General features: G+C 45.8%; 1 protein-coding gene across 3 annotated transcripts in view; it reads right to left on the minus strand.

Moving 5' to 3' along the window:
- Window positions 1-6,801: 6,801 nt before the first annotated feature.
- The window catches only part of KNTC1 (kinetochore associated 1), a 101,633-nt gene continuing 89,147 nt past the window's right edge, over window positions 6,802-19,287 (minus strand). For all 3 annotated transcript variants that reach the window (XM_062181879.1, XM_062181877.1, XM_062181878.1), the window contains exons 54-64: window positions 18,671-18,789; window positions 18,174-18,309; window positions 16,658-16,753; window positions 16,216-16,272; window positions 14,123-14,177; window positions 13,981-14,044; window positions 12,466-12,595; window positions 11,393-11,482; window positions 10,130-10,275; window positions 9,312-9,399; window positions 6,802-8,060 (exon numbers count right to left, since the gene is read on the minus strand). In XM_062181879.1, the coding sequence (XP_062037863.1) occupies window positions 8,040-8,060; window positions 9,312-9,399; window positions 10,130-10,275; window positions 11,393-11,482; window positions 12,466-12,595; window positions 13,981-14,044; window positions 14,123-14,177; window positions 16,216-16,272; window positions 16,658-16,753; window positions 18,174-18,309; window positions 18,671-18,789 (1,002 nt within the window). In that variant the 3' untranslated portion in view covers window positions 6,802-8,039. The remainder of the gene's footprint in view (window positions 8,061-9,311; window positions 9,400-10,129; window positions 10,276-11,392; window positions 11,483-12,465; window positions 12,596-13,980; window positions 14,045-14,122; window positions 14,178-16,215; window positions 16,273-16,657; window positions 16,754-18,173; window positions 18,310-18,670; window positions 18,790-19,287) is intronic.

A 19,287-nucleotide genomic window follows, 5' to 3' on the forward strand; every position in this document is an offset into this window, starting at 1 on the left:
ATCTCATATGGATGCCAGTTCGAGTCCTGGCTGCTCCACTTCCGATCCAGCTCTCTGCTGTGGCCTGGGAAAGCAGTAGAAGATGGCCCAAGTCCTTTGGCCCCTGTACCCATGTGGGAGACCGAGAAGAAGGTCCTGGCTCCTGATTGGCGCAGCTCTGGCCATTGCGGTCAATTGGGGAGTGAACCAGTGGACGGAAGACCTCGCTCTATCTTTCTCGCTGCCTCTCCTCTCTCTATGTAACTCTTTCAAATAAAATAAATAACTTTTTTTTTAAAAAAAGCAGGACAGCCAGGACTCAAACCGGCCTCCCGAGAGGGGACGCAGTGTGGCAAGTGTTGTCTCAGCCCACCACGCCACAGCGCCAGCGCTCTCCGGCAGCAAGTCTCCCGAGAGAAGAGCCTGCTTGAAGGGCACCTTCCTGGAGAAGACCCTTAATTCTGCTTTCAGCAGAGGTGCCAGTGTGCCTGCCAGCAACTCGGGGTTCACGCCAAGCGAATGGAAGCCAAGCGAGAAGTCTGAGGCGGTGCCGAGGTCGGCTTATGTTGTAAGAACCGACTTAGGCAACAGCATGGAGACGAGCAGAGTAATCCAGAGAGCGATCGATCGGGGTGATGAAAAGATAACACGTGTAAGGACAACAAGGATGATCCTGGCTGATTTACGTCCAAAAAGGTGGCTTCTCTGATTTCTGAAGGCGACCTAAGTTCTCTCCGAGCACTGAAACCGCGTGAACGTTGGGCAATAACCACTCCTGAGCTCAGCCTGAGCCCGGCTGCACGGAGCTGTTTCTGAGGTTCTAGTGCCCCCGCCTGATCCCTTTGCTCCTTGCCTGTTTGTGCCCAAGAACACACTGGGGCTTCCCTTGCCGTCGCAGCCTCCTAATTGGTTTTCTTCAGGCTCAGCTATACAGGAAACATCCAAGAAACGTGAAAGTCACCGTGAGATGCCCTCTCACCCTGCGGACTGGGGATGCTGGGGAGGACACACAACTCCATCTGCTGGTGCAGAGCTTTCCAAAGGCGCAGCCTGGGAACTTGCATCCACAGCATCTAGGATGTCGCCTTCATTCCACTGGACCTAATAAATCTATTTCTGGGAATGCATCTGAAGGCGATAACCCCAAATATGGAGAAGCCCTGTGAACGGTGTCAGCTCAGGGTAACTGTCCAGAGAGCCCAAGGCGATGCCCCAGGAGTTTTGAGGGTCGTTCTCTGCTAGGCAGTGAACCCTCATCTGATCCTCACAGACACCCTGGGAGGGGAACGTTATCCCCATATTAGGGCTACGGAAAGGGCCTCAGGGAGATTAAGCAGTTCATCCAGCTGGCGCTTGTAATTAAGCAGACACAGAGCTGTGACCCCACTTTCTACCATATCAAGGACATTAAACATATGTTGAAGTCCATCTGAGCATAGGATGGTGACTGCTAGAGGGTGGGAAGGGTGGGGGCAGGGGAGTAGAGGGAGACCAGAAAACAGATACCAAACACAGTCAGATAAAGAAGCGCGAGGCCCAGTTTACAGCACAGCGGGACGGCTGCTCACAGTGATGCACGGAACTCTGTCTGAACCAGAGGCTCCACAGGACAGGGAAATGAAACAGTTGCCTGGTGCGACTGGTTGACACTGTGTACGTGTGCCGACGGACTGAACTGTATGTCACTAAAGTGTATAAGTACTATCTGTTAATAAAGTCAAAAAGTAACCTATAAATTAAAAATAAGGGGTGAGTGACTGGGTATGGCTGAGTCAGCACCGGGGAAGCCTACAACCATAAGGAAGCGCCTGTCCAAGTCCCAGCTACTCTGCTTCTGATTCAGGTCCCTGCTAATGGGCCTGGGAGGCAGCAGACGGCTCAAGCATTTGGGTTCCTGACACCCACGTGGGAGATCTGGGCGGGCTGCTGGCTCCTGGCTTTGACCTGGCGTCAGCATCTGGGGAGAGAACCAGCAGACAGAAGATCTTTCTTTTTCAAATTAGATGAAAATAAGAAAAATTTTAAAAAGAGGCAAAACAACCCAATAAAATTATCAAGAAATGTAAAAAATAGTTTGAAAGGTTATTTTTTAAAGATTTTTTGACAGGCAGAGTTAGACAGTGAGAGAGAGACAGAGAGAAAGGTCTTCCTTCTGTTGGTTCACTCCCCAAATGGCTGTTATGGCCGGCGCGCTGCGCCAATCCGAAGCCAAGAGCCAGGTGCTTCCTCCTGGTCTGCCATACAGGTGCAGGGCCCAAGCACTTGGGCCATCCTCCACTGCCCTCCTGGGCCATAGCAGAGAGCTGGCCTGGAAGAGGAGCAACTGGGACAGAATCCGGTGTCCCAACCAGGACTAGAACCTGGGGTGTCGCCGCCGCAGGCAGAGGATTAGCCTAGTGAGCCGCGGCGCTGGCCTAAAGATTTTATTTGAGAGGTAGAGTTACAGACACTGAGAGGGAGAGAGAGAAAGGTCTTCCGTCCGTTGGTTCACTCTCCAAATGGCCGCAACGGCTGGAGCTGCACCGATCCAAAGCCAGGAGCCAGGTGTCTCCTGGTCTTCCATGTGGGTGCAGGGGTCCAAGCACTTGGGCCATCCTCCACTGCTTTCCCAGGCCACGGCAGAGAGCTGGATTGGAAGAGGAGCAGCTGGGACTAGAACCGGCACCCACAGGGATGTCGGCACCGCAGGCAGAGGATTAACCCACTGCACCACAGCGCCGGCCCCAGTTTGGAAGTCTTTAATAGCGGAGAAAACGACAGAGGTGCGAAATGACCCGTGCAGTAGGATCCTGACTCCACAGAATCACGAGGAAGTGATGCACAGAGATAAGAAAATCTGCTGAGGGGGTTAGTCATGCCCTAAGTGTTTGTGTTTTCCACATCTAAGACACATTTTATTTTAAAATTTCTATTAAAAATATTATGAGCTTAAGTTGCATTCCTACCACACAGAATATTTTTACAAATAGTTGTTGAAATTCCTGATGAGCGGCACGCAGGACCCTGCGCCACATAGAAACTCCGTGCCCTTTCCGGAGACGCTGACTGCGCGTTCTGGTGTAACCTTCAAGGGAACTTCACCCAGTGCTACAGTCTGGATACGGTTGGCATCCCCCAAGTCCTCCTGTTGAATGTCAGTTCCCACTGAGCGGTATCAAAGGGTGGAGACATATCTCACCGTGGCATTCAGGGGCAGGGCCTTGGGCAGTGATTAGGGCTCAACAGGGTCATCAGGGTGCAGCCCCTGTGACTGGCCCCTCAGAGGAACCCCACATCCTACACTGGAGATCCTGGGTTTGAGTTCCAGCTCTGCTCCCTGCTAATAAGAGGAGCAGAGACAGACGATGGCTCACATAGCTGATTTCCTGCCACCCATTAGGGAGATGCAGGTGGAGTTCCTAGAACCTGGCTTTGGCCTGGCCCAGCCCTGGCTGTTACAGACATTTGGGAAATGGACCAACAGATGGGAGATCTCTGTCTCTCTGCCTTTCAAAAGAAAAGTTCTATGCACCAAGTGAGCACTCCAGTTCTTTTAGCTGACCTGATGATAGATTTCTAATAAACTTCCACAAGTATAATCTTGTGGATTAACTGGTATATCTGGCACATGCAGCTTTTTTTTTTTTTTTTAAATCTAATTATATACAGAAAATCTCTCTAATGCTTTTCTGTGGGCCTAAAACCTCAATGCGCAATCAGTGAGCAAAATATTTTACATTTTGACAAGACACGACTGAGGGGGACTTGCGAGTAGGCAGCTGTTATAATTATTTCAAATCTGAAGACTTAAAGATCTACAGATTTAAATACACACCATTCTGCATCTGGCCTTTCAAAAAAAAAACTCTTAAAACAGCCAAATATCACTGAAAAAATAGTTAAAAATGATAAAGATAGTAAATAATTATGTATTTTATCATAAAAACAATTTTAAAAAAAAGAAAACAATTTTTATTGCATTCAGTTGAGAGAGAGAGAATATGAATATCTTCCATCAACTGGTTCACTCTTCAAATCCTGGAACTCAATCCAGGCCCCCCAGGTGGTGCAGGGACCCAAGTACTTGAGCCATCCCTGCTGCCCCCAGGGTGCACACTAGCAGGAAGCTGTGATCAGGAGCAGAGCGGGGACTCAAACTCAGGCACGCTGATATGATCCCAAGTGACTCAAATCTGTGTCAAAGGGCCACCCACAACAATTCTGTTAATGGCCACAAATTCCGGCATTTCTTCCACTGAGAGGTAGGGTCTATGTCCTTCTCTTGATTCTGAGTGGGCTTTCACTGTTTCAGCTAACAGCCTACAGTAGAAATCACACCAGGCGATTTTAAAACTGCTTTGTCTCGTTGCTGTTTCCATCCATTATGCTTCATGGCAGTTATCTTGCCGATCACTCATAATACAGTGTGTATTTACGGGGGTAAACGGTACTGATTTTATCTTCTACTGTACAAGTTCTGACCCACTCTTGAATTGACAGGTATTAACAATAATCAAATTATGGAGAAACTGTAGTAGCTAGTTGCTGATCTCTCTCTTCTTTATAAAAGGCAGAGATACAGAGAGGCGAGAGATGGAGATTCTCCATCTGCTGGTGCATTTCCCAAATGGTCACAAAGGCCAGGTCTGGGCCAGGCTGAAGGCAGAAGCCAGGAGCTTCATCTTCGTCTCCCACGTGAGCGCAGGGGTCCAGGGACCTGGGCCATTTTCCACTGTTCTCTGATGCACCAGCAGGGAGCTGGATCAGAAGTGGAGCAGCCGGGACTCAAAATGGCACCCACATAGGATGCCGGCGTTGCAGGTGGTGGCTTAACCCACCATGCCTCAGCACTGGCCTCTTCTTTCTTACTAATATGAAGAACTTTAAAAGCATGTGTTCCTAGAAGCAGAATAGTTGGGTCAATGGGCAAGTATATTTGTAATTTTTAAAAAAATATTTGAAAGGCAGAGTGGTAGTGAGAGACAGAGAATCTTCCATTTACTGGTTCACTCCCCAGACGAATGCTACAGCCAGGTCTGAGACAGGTCAAAGCCAGGAGCCAGGAAATCTATTCTGGTCCCACATAGGTGGCAGGGGGCCAAGCACTTGACCATCCTCTGCTGCCTTCCCAGGTCCTTTAGCTGGATGCAGAGACTCAATCCCAGGGACTTTAATACAGGGTGCAGAGCCCCAAACAATGGCTTCAACTCTGGGCCACATCTGCCCCTCATGAATAATTTTTCTTTAATGAGTCCAAATGGTACTTCTGTCACATAGCCAGTCACCACCACGTCTTTGAAATTATTTCTACGCTTTCTTATTACATCTTATTAACCTGCCTATTAATTTGGTGGTGCTGGGGCCGGCGCTGTGCGCAGGTCAATCCTCCACCTGCAGTGCCAGCATCTCATATGGGTGCCAGTTTGAGTCCCGGCTGCTCCACTTCTGATCCAGCTCTCTGCTTGGCCTGGGAAAGCACTGGAAGATGACCCAAGTCCTCGGGGCCCCTGCACCCACATGGGAGACCCAAAGAAGCTCCTGGCTTCAGATCAGCATAGCTCTGGCTGTTGCAGCCATTTGGGGAGTGAACCAGCGGAGACCTTTCTGTCTGTCTCTTCCTCTCAAATAAAAATCTTTTTAAAAAAATTGGTGTTGTTACACCATTTTAATCCCAGAGGTTTCATAATTTTTTTTTTTTTTTGACAGGCAGAGTTAGACAGTGAGAGAGACAGAGAGAAAGGTCTCCCTTCCATTGGTTCACCCTCCAAATGGCCGCTACGGCCAGCGTGCTGTGCCAATCCGAAGTCAGGAGCCAGGTGCTTCCTAAAATGTTTCAACATCCAGTTGGCTTAATGTTCCCTTATTACTCTTAGTCACAAGGCTTTTCTTTATTATTATTTATTTTTCCAAAAGACTATTTGAAAGGCAGAGTTACAGACGAAGAGACAGAGAGATCTTCTATTGGCTGGTTCACCCCTAAATGGCTCCAACAGCCAGGGCTGGGCCAGGCTGAAGCCAGGAGCCAGGAGCTTCATCAGGTCTCCCACATGGGTGCAGAGGCCCAAGGACTTGGGCCATCTTCTGCTGCTTTTCCCAGGCCATAGCAGAGACCTGGATGGGAAGTGGAGTAGCCGGGACTCAAATCAGCACCCATTTGGGATGTAAGCAATGTCTTAACCAGCTTTGCCACCATGCCAGCCCCTCCATATCGTCTTTACAAGAAGTTGGTCCAACAAATAGTTACAGGACTATGTCTTAAATATAGGTGAACCCTATTTAATAAGCATCATTGCAAGCTAACATTTGCATTTCCAAGTAATTAATGAGAAACAGTAAGCACTTTTAAAAAATTTCTTTATTATTTGAGAGGTAGAGTTACAGAGATAGGGAGACTGACAGGTCTTCCATCTGCTGGTTCACTCCCCAGATGGCCCCAACGGCTGGAGCGAGGCGGATTAGAAGACAGGAGCCAGGAGGTTCTTCCTGTCTCCCATGTGCCTGCAGGGGCCCGATCTACATAAGGATAATAGCATTTTGGGCACTTACGGGTATGGTGCTAGATGCTTTATGTTATTTTTTTTATATAAAAGCAGAGGTTTAATGAACTTTTATTAAATTTTTTTTGACAGGCAGAGTTAGACGGTGAGAGAGAGACAGAAAGGTCTTCCTTCCATTGGTTCAACCCCCAAACGGCCGCCACGGCCAGTGCGCTGCGCCGATCCGAAGCCAGGAGCCAGGTGCTTCCTCCTGGTCTCCCATGCGGGTGCAGGGCCCAAGGACTTGGGCCATCTTCCACTGCACTCCCAGGCCACAGCAGAGAGCTGGACTGGAAGAGGAGCAGCAGGGATTGACCCGGCGCCCTGACCGGGTGCTGGCACTGCAGGCAGAGGATTAGCCTAGTGAGCCGCAGCGCCGGCCAATGCTTTGTTAACTGTCACTCAACCTCCTGCCACTCAAAGGCAGGTACTGTGCTGTCTTCGTTTTACAGATGAGGGAATGAATGCGATTTGAGGAACTAAGCTACTAGTCCAGGACTACACAGTTCGTAATCGATAGAACCAGAATTTAAATCCAAACCTGTTTTACTCCCAAATCTGTGTGTTTAATCATCATACTGCAATGAGTTTTCTATACAGAAACTGTATTTTTCTCAACTGGCAAAAGAAAGGCAAACTAATTGCAGTCAGAGCAAATCAGTTTATTCAAGCTGTTATTCACAAGCAGGGCAAAAGGCCAGCCAGGCAGTCCCAGCAGAGTCCGTGTTTTCAAGGCCGGCTTTCGGCTCTGCACCATCCGTCTGGCTGCCTCTGGGCTGCTGGGCCCTCACAGCCCGTACACTGCCCCTTCCTACTCACTGCCAGTTGACTCTGTCTGAATCTGTCCCTCTGGCACTGGCACAGAATCAGAAGGGTGGAGAGAGGGAGCAGCAGCGTTTTCTGAGCGGGCCTGGCCAGCAGTAGCACAGGCTGAGCGTGGCCGCGGCAGCGTCGGCAGGAGGAGACTTGCTTCCGCGTCCGGGGTGGCGGTGGCAGCTCCACAGCTCAATGCCGAAAGCAGACTCAGGCTCCTCCTGGCTGCCGACGCTGCCTCCTCCTCCAGCACTCCCCTCCAGCTCCCTTTGCTTTGGTCCTTTCAACGTCTTTACAACCAGGCCCTGGCATTAAGTCTTCCTCGGCTCGGCACCTAGGGTAGTTTCTACCTTCCCACTTGACGAACCCCGCCACTCAGATTATGTAAATATTTACTTAGAATAACATTGAAAAGACAGATAACTTATTTTTATATACAGAAGAAACAGGATATAAGTAGCAGTTGCTTTTCTTGAAGGGGAGAGTAAACTATTTGTACACTGGTTGGTTCTGAATACAGAGTGAAAACCGAGAGTCTATAAATTACGTAAGTGACTGGCAACAAAAAGATCCATTAATTCAGGGTATGGACCTGGTTACATTGAGCATTTTAGCTATGACATGGGGACAATTTCTGACAAACGGCTGCAACATACAGATTACACATCTGGAAATGGTACTAAGTACAGTCAGTTCACAGCAGACTCCAAGCTTCTTGGGCTTCCTGACTTGCTATAATCCAGCAAGGAACATCTAAATGAGAGGAAACAGAAGCATATTTTGTGAACATCACAGTTTTATAAATGGGAAACGGTCAGATAAGCTGCAGAACTAAACACTTACCTGTCGTGATAAAGATCTACATGGGGCCGGCGCCGTGGCTTAACAGGCTAATCCTCCGCCTTGCGGCACGGGCACACTGGGTTCTAGTCCCGGTCGGGGCGCCGGATTCTATCCCATTTGCCCCTCTTCCAGGCCAGCTCTCTGCTGTGGCCCGGAAGGCAGTGGAGGATGGCCCAAGTCCTTGGGCCCTGTACCCGCATGGGAGACCAGGAGAAGCACCTGGCTCCTGATCAGCGAGATACGCCGGCCGCAGCGGCCATTGGAGTGTGAAACAATGGCAAAAAGGAAGACCTTTCTCTCTGTCTCTCTCTCTCACTATCCACTCTGCCTGTCAAAAAAAAAAAAAAAAAAAAAGATCTACATAGACGACTATTGGGCGTTTTAGGCAGAGGCGACTAGAGTGAAAGACACATTTTAAGGGCCATGGCTGTGGCTCCTGAACAGAATCTTATGGCACTGAGCGCATGTGACTGCAGTGAGCACTGGAGGTTACGCTGGGGCGCTAAGACGCAGGCTTACTTTCAGGCAGCTGCTCAGGACCAAAGGAGGAAACAGACCGCCACACACAGGCTTGTTAAGTCTGCCAGAGCACAGTCAGAGCCAGAATTTACCTCACTCTTGCATTTAAGTTCACAGTAGGGGTAATTTATGGACATTTAAAAAGAGAGAGAGAAAAAAAACCTGGAAGGAAATCAGGAAACATTGACACCAGGCCCATCTCTGCGCTGTGAGATTTCAGGAAATCAGTTTGGGATTCCCTCCCCACCTCTTTTGTATTTCTCTTTTTCTGTAGCAAACACATATGTCACATATAATTCAAAAAGAGAAGAACTAAAAGCAACAAGTACCCGAGCAGGACAGTATCCAAACCCTTTAAAATGTGATTTTTCACTTGCTTCATTATTTAAAGAAGAACCCTTCACAACACTAAGTTCCCAAGAGACCCTGGGGTCCAGCTCTGAAGACTGAAGCCAGAGATGAAGTGACTGGATTGGAATCATTTCTGGCCTAAGATTCTCCAATGCAAAAAGCAAAACATAAAATACATGCAGCCACACATAAAGACACTTCTCTCCAGAACACTGGACAGAGCTGAGTCCATTTTAAGACTGTGGAATTGTGGGTGGCGTCAGGCCAGGACTTGCCATCAGCCAGCTTTACCTTCAGAATCTCAGAGGGAGCAGCGTCCGGTGGAAGTTTCCCACAGTGCTTTGAATATTCAGTTATCAAGGCTGATGCTTCATCCACACTATGGGATCCAAAAGAGAAAAGAGGGGCATGAGGAAACACCTGGGCATGACAGATATGTTTGCTCTGTTGAATGCAGGGAAGGACTTCCCAAGGTCAAAATCTATCAAGTTGTGTATTTCCAGTATGCACAGCATATGGTACGCACCAGTTATGCCTCCAAACATACATTCACTCATAAATGGTGGTACAGAATCATGGCCACGTGATCAAACAAGCAGAAAGAAGCTGGGGGCATGGCAGTAGGACGGCCCTCAAGTGGCCAGCACGGCAGACCAAAGGCAGTGAGGGGAGGGAGCACACTGCACCCTGACCGCTTTCCCTTTCTCCGTGTCATCCCATTTCTCCTGCTCCATAACTACCCCCAGCTCCATCCCAAAAGCTGACTGCCTCTGAACTTGCGGGTGCTAGGGCATCAGAAAAGCAAGTTTAGCAAAAATTATGTGTCACACAAAGCCACTGGTGCTCCAAGCAAGTGTCTCAGGGAGGAAGTTGTAGTTCAGGGTGTGGAGCAGGGCTGGGAGACACTCATTGCGGGGATTCAGACAACTTGCTGGGTTCCACGTTCCCAAGGGTTTGGGTTGCCAGACAACCAGCTACGGCAAAAGCTCAGGATGCCGCAGCTCGGGATGTGGGGCTTTCATTACAAACAGCTCTGCCGTTGTTTCAGTCTAAAATAAAGATAAATTTTAATATTAAGTTGTTGTTGTGTTTTCCAAAAGTTAACTTACCTGAATTCGTTTGCCAAATAGTTCACTAGCTCAGTGATGCTGTTGGTATTCATCATGTGTACTTTCAACACTTGAAAGTATTTTGTCTTTGCCAAAACCCCAAATTCCTTCTTATTTATGATATTATTCAGGACCAGGCTTCTAACCTATAGAACAGGTAGCTTTATGTTAAAAATGGGTTAAATTCCAACTCCTCATTAAATAGTGAAACACTTATGTGGACCAGAATATGAATTTTCATTGTATTGTGATTAAGTCTCCTTTGTGAGGTGGTGGGTTAAGGAAGGGGACTGCTTTGGCCCACTGCGATATACAGTAAATAATTAAGAAGTAACTGTTGTTAAGCACTTTGGAACTTTTTTTAAAAAATAAGATTTGTTTATTTATTTGAAAGTCAGAGCTACAGAATGAGAGAGGTCTTCCACCTGCTGGTTCACTCCCCAGGTGGCCACAAATAGTCAGGGCTGTGCCAGGTCAAAGCCAGGAGCCAGGAGCTTCTTCCTGGACTTCCATGTGGGTGCTGGGGCCCAAGGACTTGAGCCATCTTCCACTGCTTTCCCAGGTACATTAGCAGGGAGCTGGATCAGAAGTGGAGCAGCCAGGAATCGAACCGACACCCATAAGGGACACCAGAATCACAGGTGGTACCCAACCTTCTATGCCAGTGTCAGCCCCTTTAGAACGTTTTATAGAGAAGAAAATATGTTTACAATTTCAAGCTCTTTAAGGCTACAAATTTTCCACTGAGCAGAGTGGTAAACAAGTCAGCCAGGATCCCTGTCTTTTAAAAATCTCACTGAGGTCTTAACAAGCAGATAATTTTTTATACTAGCATACAGAGACAGAAGTAGTTTCCAGCTTAATCTTGTTTTGGAGGAAGTGATTAATTTCTAATATCAAATCTTTTAGGACAAAAAGGAGAAGAGAGGCGGACTTTTAGCATAGTGGTTAAGACACTGCTTGTGATACCCACATCCCATACTGGAGAGGCTGGCTGGAATACTGGCTCCTTCAACTCCGAGTCCTGCTTCCTACTAATGGACCCCCAGGGAGGCATCAGGTGATGGCTGAAGTACTTGGGTCTCTGCCACCCATGTGGGAGACCCACGTTGAGTTCCTAGCTCTTGACTTCAGCTTGGTCCAGTCCCAACTGTTCTGGGCATTTAGGAAGTAGACCAACAGATTGGCTATCCATCTGTCTGCCTTATTTAAAAAAAAAAAAGAAAAAAAAAAAAAAAAGAGAGAGATGAAACAGTCTTTTACCTGATGTGAAAATCCTGCTAACTGGCCAGTACTCATATGTTCTTCTAATTGCTGTAAAATGATCTGAGGATCACATGAGCTCAGAAAGTTCTAGAGAAAAATCAAAGTATAATTAATGGAAAAGTATTATTACTACTCTTTTCTGTCATGTCTAAATGTTTAAATTTGAACAATCTTATATAATTTATAGCATGGGGAAAAAACCACTTTGATCATAAATGATTGAAACAAAGGGTAAAAGTATTTTAGAACCACTCATTCTAACAGCAAAAGCTGTTTATGAGGCATTTTGTCATGCTTGGTGTCAAAATGAATCTATTTAAATACAGAACTGTGGAAAAGCAACAAGGGTGAGTTTATGAATAATCAAAAAAAGAAAAAAGTAAGGCAAGCACAGATGGCTTTGAAAAATGCAACTAATATATCAAATAGGAAATACATAGTTTCATTTATATAGATCTCTTATCTACAGGCTCATTCACCTGTGAGAGAAATAACATCTCAAAATGCTCTGTTCCATTTATTCTAGAGTGTGAGGAAATTATTTAGTTATTTTTAAATAAGTTCCGTCCTCAAAACGCTTGAGGCTCCTTTTGTTAAGCTCCCACACAGAATCTGACTCTCCTCCTCTGCTTTCTCCCACAGTGCACTGCTAAGCCGGACTGCCTCCCTCACTTTTCCACTTCTCCACCACCCAACCTTCTACTGAAACGCAATGGCTCCCCAACATTTTCCATCCTTGTCCCTGCTCCCCGCTGATCAAACCTACAGGGTTGGCAGATTTGATCTCCTCTCAGTGTCTATACCATCTCATTTCATTCCTCCAAGGAAATCAATTGCTCCCACTGTAAGGAATACAGCCCAAATTCCCGTTAGCCATCCCTCTGCTGGGCCTTTATCCATCTTTCCATCTTGCTTCCCACTGAGCTCCTACACAAACCTTCCGCCTCACCTACCCTGAGGTACACCTGCTTTACAGATTTCGTGAAGAGAAAATGCAACCTTTTGCCAGGATACGCAATACGAGACCTTCCATTTCCTTGGCAGCCCCAGGGGAATATGTGCAAGAATACCTTAATTTGCTGGTGTCTCTTTTCTGAGTGAGGCATGAGCATCAGACAAGCTAATGCAAAAGCCGGAAGCTCTAACTGGACATACTGCCTGGCGACGCCCATCATGTCAAGATCATCTGAAACCGGACATCTTTGAGAGAGCACAATAGTTAGTTAAAACCCTGTCAGACTTACTAGAAGATACAGGTGAGCATCTCTTACCTCAAATTCCTGGGACCAGAAATGTTTTGGATTTTGGAATATTTCATACACATATTGAGATTATCTTGGGCACGGGACCCAAGTCTAAACACAAAATTCGTTTATGTCTCATATACACCTTATACACATAGCTTGAATGTAACCCTATTCAGTATATTTTGTATACCCGTGTTTTAACTGTTATCCACCGTGAGGCCAAGAGTGAAATTTTCCACTTGTAGCATCATGAGCGGCACTCAAAAAGTCTGATTTTGGAGCACACTGGATTTCAGATTTTCAAATTAGAGACATTCAACCTTTCTTGGTTTCCACAGCTGTTATCTGTCCAGGCCTTTGATAATTTCAAACATACATGATGGCTCATCGGATTAAAGAACCTTCCTAGGGGAACACAGATAACTTTGCTACCACTATGATGTCTGGAAACCTATTGATGCCTAAAGATAAATTCTCAGAAGACGGCTTTGAAAAATGCAACTAATATATCAAATAGGAAATATGTAGTTTCATTTATATAGATCTCTTATCTACTGGCTCATTCACCTGTGAGAGAAATAACATCTCAAAATGCTCTGTTTTATTTATTCTAGAGTGTCAGGAAATTATTTTCCTAAAAGTCTATAGATGCCTAAAGATAAATTCTCAGAAGACTCAATATCTAAGAGACAATACTGCAAGATCTAGGTAGCTACAAAAAGTATACTTACATTAACATCAGGTACCAAAAATCATGAAGACGTTTTATTATGAAACAAGTATCATACTTAACTTTCCAATAAAAAGGAATTATAGTTGCTCTCCCTTTCAAAGGGGACTATGTTCTAAGACCTCTGGTGGATGCCTAAAAAATGAACCCTATAGATATTTTGTTTTTTCCTATACATATATACCAATATTCTGTAATCAAATTGCCAGATCACTGCTCTTGAGTTTCAGGGATATTACGAAGTAAAACAAGGGTAATTTGAACACAAACACTGCAATACTAGGATAGCCGATTTGATATCTGGGATGGTCACATAGGGACTAATGGGCAGGTAGGGCATACAATGTAGGTTTGCTGGACTGGGGATGATTCAGGTCCCAGGTGGCACAGAGTGAGATGGCTCAAGATTTTACCACACTACTCAGAAGAGTGCAATTTAAAATTGGAATTTCCATTTAATATTTTTGCACAGCAGTGGGTAACTGGGACCTCAGAAAGTGAAACCACAGATAAGGAGAGTCTACTGCACTTACAGAGGTGTCTATTAGAAAGGAATTTCATGATGCACACATTTTATTTTCTTGGTAAAAAACAAATATTTTACTTACTCTAGGACAGCAATGAGACTCTCACAACAATCTGATAGCTGGCTGGGTCTCAAAGGACAACAGGCTGAAGATAAAAAAACAACAATGATATAGACACGCACAGCTATAAAATGCTCCTGTCAACATCTCAGAGGGTAAATACCTGAAAGCAGGGGGATCTGTATCACGTGCTGCCACGCCTTACTGAAGTAGGGAATCTGTGGAAACAGTGCAAGCATTCAGGCTTGGGTTGTGACAAAGTCTTTTTGTCACACAACTGTACACTGAAATCTTACATTCTGGATGCTAAGACAAAATCATAAATTAGTACCTCCCTGTTTGAAATGATTCACATTCTAGGATAATTTTCTGCAGAATTGTCCTTCTCAGGATCTTGTTACACAGTACTGGCTGACTCATTATTGTTCCATTTGGCAAACTGTCAGAATTCATTTCAACTCATGAAACAAAATAAATACTAAACCTATTAAATGCTAGGGCCACAGGAAAGGGGGACAGGGACCACAGAATTCAAGAACATAAATAAAGAAAAGGTCATCAACTTCCATCAACAGAGGATATATTTTAGTCCATACTATACAGAATAATTAAGAACTTAATGAGGCCGGCGCCACGGCTCACTAGGCTAATCCTCCGCCTTGCGGCGCCGGCACACCAGGTTCTAGTCCCGGTTGCCCCTCTTCCAGGCCAGCTCTCTGCTGTGGCCTGGGAGTGCAGTGGAGGATGGCCCAAGTGCTTGGGCCCTGCACCCCATGGGAGACCAGGAGAAGCACCTGGCTCCTGCCATCGGATCAGCGCAATGTGCAGGTCGCAGCGCCAGCCGCGGTGGCCATTGGAGGGTGAACCAACGGCAAAAGGAAGACCTTTCTCTCTCTCTCTCTCACTATCCACTCTGCCTGTCAAAAAAAAAAAAAAAAAAAAAGAAAAAAAAGAAAAAAAAAAAAGAACTTAATGAGATATCTTGAAAGGCTAAACAGAGTTACTTTAAGATTCAACAACCTCACGCCTGGGTATAACCAAAAAAAGAGAAACAAAAACAAAAGTCCACATAAAAACATGTGCAGCAATGTTCATAGCCACATTCATGAAGGAGAGAGGGAAACAACCCAAATGTTCATTACTCATGGGAGGCTAAACAAAACACAATCTACTCATACAATGGAATGTGGTCTACCCATACAACGGAACATCCTGCAGCAGTAAAAATAACTGAAGGTCTGACACGTGCCACAGTGTAGCACACTAACTGAAAGAAGCCAGACAAAGGGGCACACGCTGTGGGATTCCGCTGACAGAAATGTCCAGGAGAGACAAATCCACAAACAGAAAGCAGATTAGTCATGGAGGGGGTTGGAGGAGGGGGACTGAGGAGTAACTGCTAATGGATATTTGGGGGAGGGGGGGCAAGGAAAATGTTCTGGAATTAGATAATGGTTAATGGTAACAAAATGCCGTGAATATACTAAAAAAAAAAAAAATCACTTAATTTTAGATTCTAGAAGGGTAAATTTGATGTGAGAATTACATCTCAATTATAAAAAGAGATCCAAATGTCCTGAAATGGAATAACCTTTCGGATACCACTGTTACGTGAAAATGACATTTTGTCTAGAATGTGATCCCATTCACGCATACAAAAATGTGCACACACACACACACATGTGCACGCACACATGCTTGGATAACAGTAGGAAAGCTCCAGAATACATAAGGAAGGGTAAATTGCGATTATCCCTGGGGAAATAATCAAGACGAGAAACAGAAAAGAATGTCCATGTTTTACTCAGCCTGTTTGCATACTGTTCTAATTTATTAAACCAAGAATAAATTATTCTGGTTCCCAAGCTTTTTGACAACCCCTGGTATTATAACGACTCCATGGGGGCACAGCTTATGAAATCAGAGATGAGGAAGACACGGCCTCTGACTTTGAATGCCCTGAGTCTCTGAGGGAACAGACTGTCCGACACATCATTAGGATAAACTGTGTGGTGACAAATGGAAGGGTGGAGCCAAAGTGTCCTCAACCATAAATGAAGACATGAGTCATGAGGCCAGGAGAGTTCAGGAAAGCGATGTCCGGCAGGAGGCCGCATCAGAATAGGAAATTCCAGATGACCCTGTTAGGCGGTCAGTTCTGTCCTATACTGAGGAGCCGACTGCTTCCTCTAGTGTGAGGTAAGGCCAGTAAGTGTAATGACTAAATTCAATAAAAATGACTATAAAGCTACATACCTGCCATAAAGAATGAATACTACAAATGGCTGTCAAAACTTTCCTTAGATAAGGAATCTGTAAAAAGACAAAAAATTAAAATGCTTTAAAGATCACCAAAATAGAATACTTCAACAGGAAATACTGGGTTCTTAAAGTTTCAAAAGGAGGAGTCATACAAATTTATCTACCATGGGAACTGCCAGAGAATTTCACTTTCAAGCCCATAAATTCCAAAACAGGCCAGGGAACCCTCCAACTGTTTCCAGTGCAATTTGTGTCAGTTTGGAGTTTGCATTTTCCCTGGCCAGCACTACGTTCTTCAGTTTGGCATGAACCCAATGACAGCAGACACATTTTCAGCACGTACCTGTTCAGTAACAAGTGTCAATACCACAGGCTTAGGGCCTGCTGTGCAAAAGCTTGAAGGCACTCTCAGTCGTGGGCACCGAGTCTGACTTACCATGTTGAAACCAAGAAGCTTCTGTAAGAGTCCATTCCAAAGCTGCAGGTCGTAGACTCTGTATTCTAAACAAAGCTCAGCCACTAATCTTACTGCCTGAAGTTCCCCCAAAAAAAAAGAAAAGAAAAGAAAGTCACACCGCTTCAAGACATCAGTAACTAAGACTGCCATTGGAAAAGGTAGGGCAGTTTAACACAAAATACGCATTTAATCTGCAAATGTGTATTGTATTGCCTAATTTTAATGAAGGTCCCATCTTTATTATTGTTTTATATTTGATAGGTAGAGACAGAAAGGCAAGAGAGTAACAGAGAAAAAGAGAGCTCCTATCAGCTGGTTCACTGCCCAAATGCCTGCAACAGCCAGGGCGGGGTGGGGCCAGGCTGAAGCCAGGAGCGGGGCACTCAATCCAGGTCTCCCATGAGGGTGGCAGGATCCAATTACTTGAGCCATCACTGCTGCCTCCCAGGATGTTCATTAGCAGGAACTGGGAGCTAGAGCCCGGAATTGAACCCATGCACTCTGATGTGGGATGTGGGCCAAATGCCTGCCCCTAGCTCCCATCTTTTAAAGGAACAAACAAAAGGGATTCTTGGTTTTCTTGCTGTCATGGACTCACAAGCATCATCACAGACTTAAGAGTTTGCCTGTTTGTGTCAAACTCCTGTGCCTTGGGCTCCAACTGCCTCAAGACTAAATTTCCAGGGTTGGCATTTGGGCTTAGTGGGGAAAGCTGCCCCTGTGATGCTAGGATCCCATATGGGCACCAGTTTGAGTCCTGGCTGCTCCACTTTTGATCCAGCTCCTTGTTAATGGCCTGGGAAAGCAGCAGAAGATGGCACAAATGCTTGGGCCCCAGCTACCCACATGAGAGACCTACAACCCTGGCTGGTGCAGCCCTCTGGGGAGTGAACTAGTGGATGGAAGATCTCTCTCTGTCTTTCCCTCTTGCTCTGTTACTCTTTTTTTTTTTTAAATTAATTAATTATTTTTTTTTATTTTTGACAGGCAGAGTGGACAATGAGAGAGAGAAGAGAGAGAGAGAGAAAGGTCTTCCTTTTGCCGTTGGTTCGAAGGCAGGAGCCAGGTGCTTCTTCTGGTCTCCCATGGGGTGCAGGGCCCAAGCACTTGGGCCATCCTCCACTGCACTCCCAGGCCATAGCAGAGAGCTGGCCTGGAAGAGGAGCAAACGGGACAGAATCCGGCGCCCCGACCGGGACTAGAACCCGGTGTGCCGGCACCACTAGGCGGAGGATTAGCCTGTTGAGCCACGGCACCGGCTACTCTTTCAAATAAATAAACAAACCATAAAAAAACAAAAACAAAACCACTAAACTCCTGTAGACAACAGGAAGGGATTACACAAAAGTTCTTTCTTGCAGGCAGAGATGACCTTAACCCATGGACTTTAAGAAAGAGAGGCAGATGGTCATTCACATGCCACTCACAGCTGACCAGGGATAGAGTTTTGGAGAATCTGAGTGGACCCCACCCCTGCAGGACCTGGAGTACGCACCATGGCCTCATGGCTGTGGTTCTTCCACAGACCTTTGATCATTCCTTCTTTTGGACTGTTGCAAAATAACTCATAGGTGATGGGGATGTTCAAAGTCTCAAACGATGCCAGGAAAGTTATACATTTCAAATAGGATCTGTAGAACAGAGAAGTTTCTAAGGACCACTCTCATCACCACTTTTACATTTAAAATAAAAGCCACCACACAGAAATTCAGGTTTGGTTTGTTTTCACATGTCCATTCTGGGCTTGTAACTGTATTCGTTGACTGTAACATTAAACAGGAATCGATGTAAGCAAGATGAAGAAAACATTCCATTTCTAATCGTCTCTATGAAATTGCTGGAAACAAGATGTTCTCAAAGACCGACTTCTCTTTTGCCAAAACGTCAAGGATATGCAAGGCAGAAGAACTATACTTGCATAGTTATTCTAATGCAGTCTGAAGTTCTGGAAAATGCTCTGGTTTCTATTTAGTAACAGCTAATTCTACTCACTTCACTTCTCCAATGGGTTTTTTGAAGAGAGATTCTACAGTTTCCTTGTCAGCCAAATAGAGGAGACACTGAAGAGCTCGTGTTCGGTGGGCAAAGGTTAACTGGCGTGCCCCCAGTGTCTGGAAAATCAAACAAAGTCAGAGGCTTGCACACCTGCATGCTGTAGCAGTAACAAAAGCAATACACACTCACTCACTCTCTCACACACACACACGTAATTAAAGTTGATCTCTGGGGTCAGCGCTGTGGCATACGGGTAAAGCCGCCATCTGCAGTGCCGGCATCCCATATGGGCACTGGTTCAAGGCACAGCTGCTCCACTTCCGATCCGCTCTCTGCTATGGCCTGGGAAAGCAGTAAAAGATGGCCCAAGTGCTTGGACCCCTGCACCAATGTGGGAGACCCAGAAGAAGCTCCTGGCTTCGGATTGGCCCTGCTCCGGCTGTTGCAGCCATCTGGGGAGTGAACCAGCGGATGGAAGACCTCTCTCTCTCTCTGCCTTTCAAATAAATAAATAAATAGATCTTAAAAAAAAAAAAAAAAGTCAGCCTCTGCCCTTAAGGAACACTTGGTAAAGAAGAGTGGTACCTGACAGGCAGTGGTCCATGGGCCCTGAA

Source organism: Lepus europaeus, chromosome 23 (genome assembly GCF_033115175.1).
Source record: "Lepus europaeus isolate LE1 chromosome 23, mLepTim1.pri, whole genome shotgun sequence".
NCBI lineage: Eukaryota > Metazoa > Chordata > Mammalia > Lagomorpha > Leporidae > Lepus > Lepus europaeus.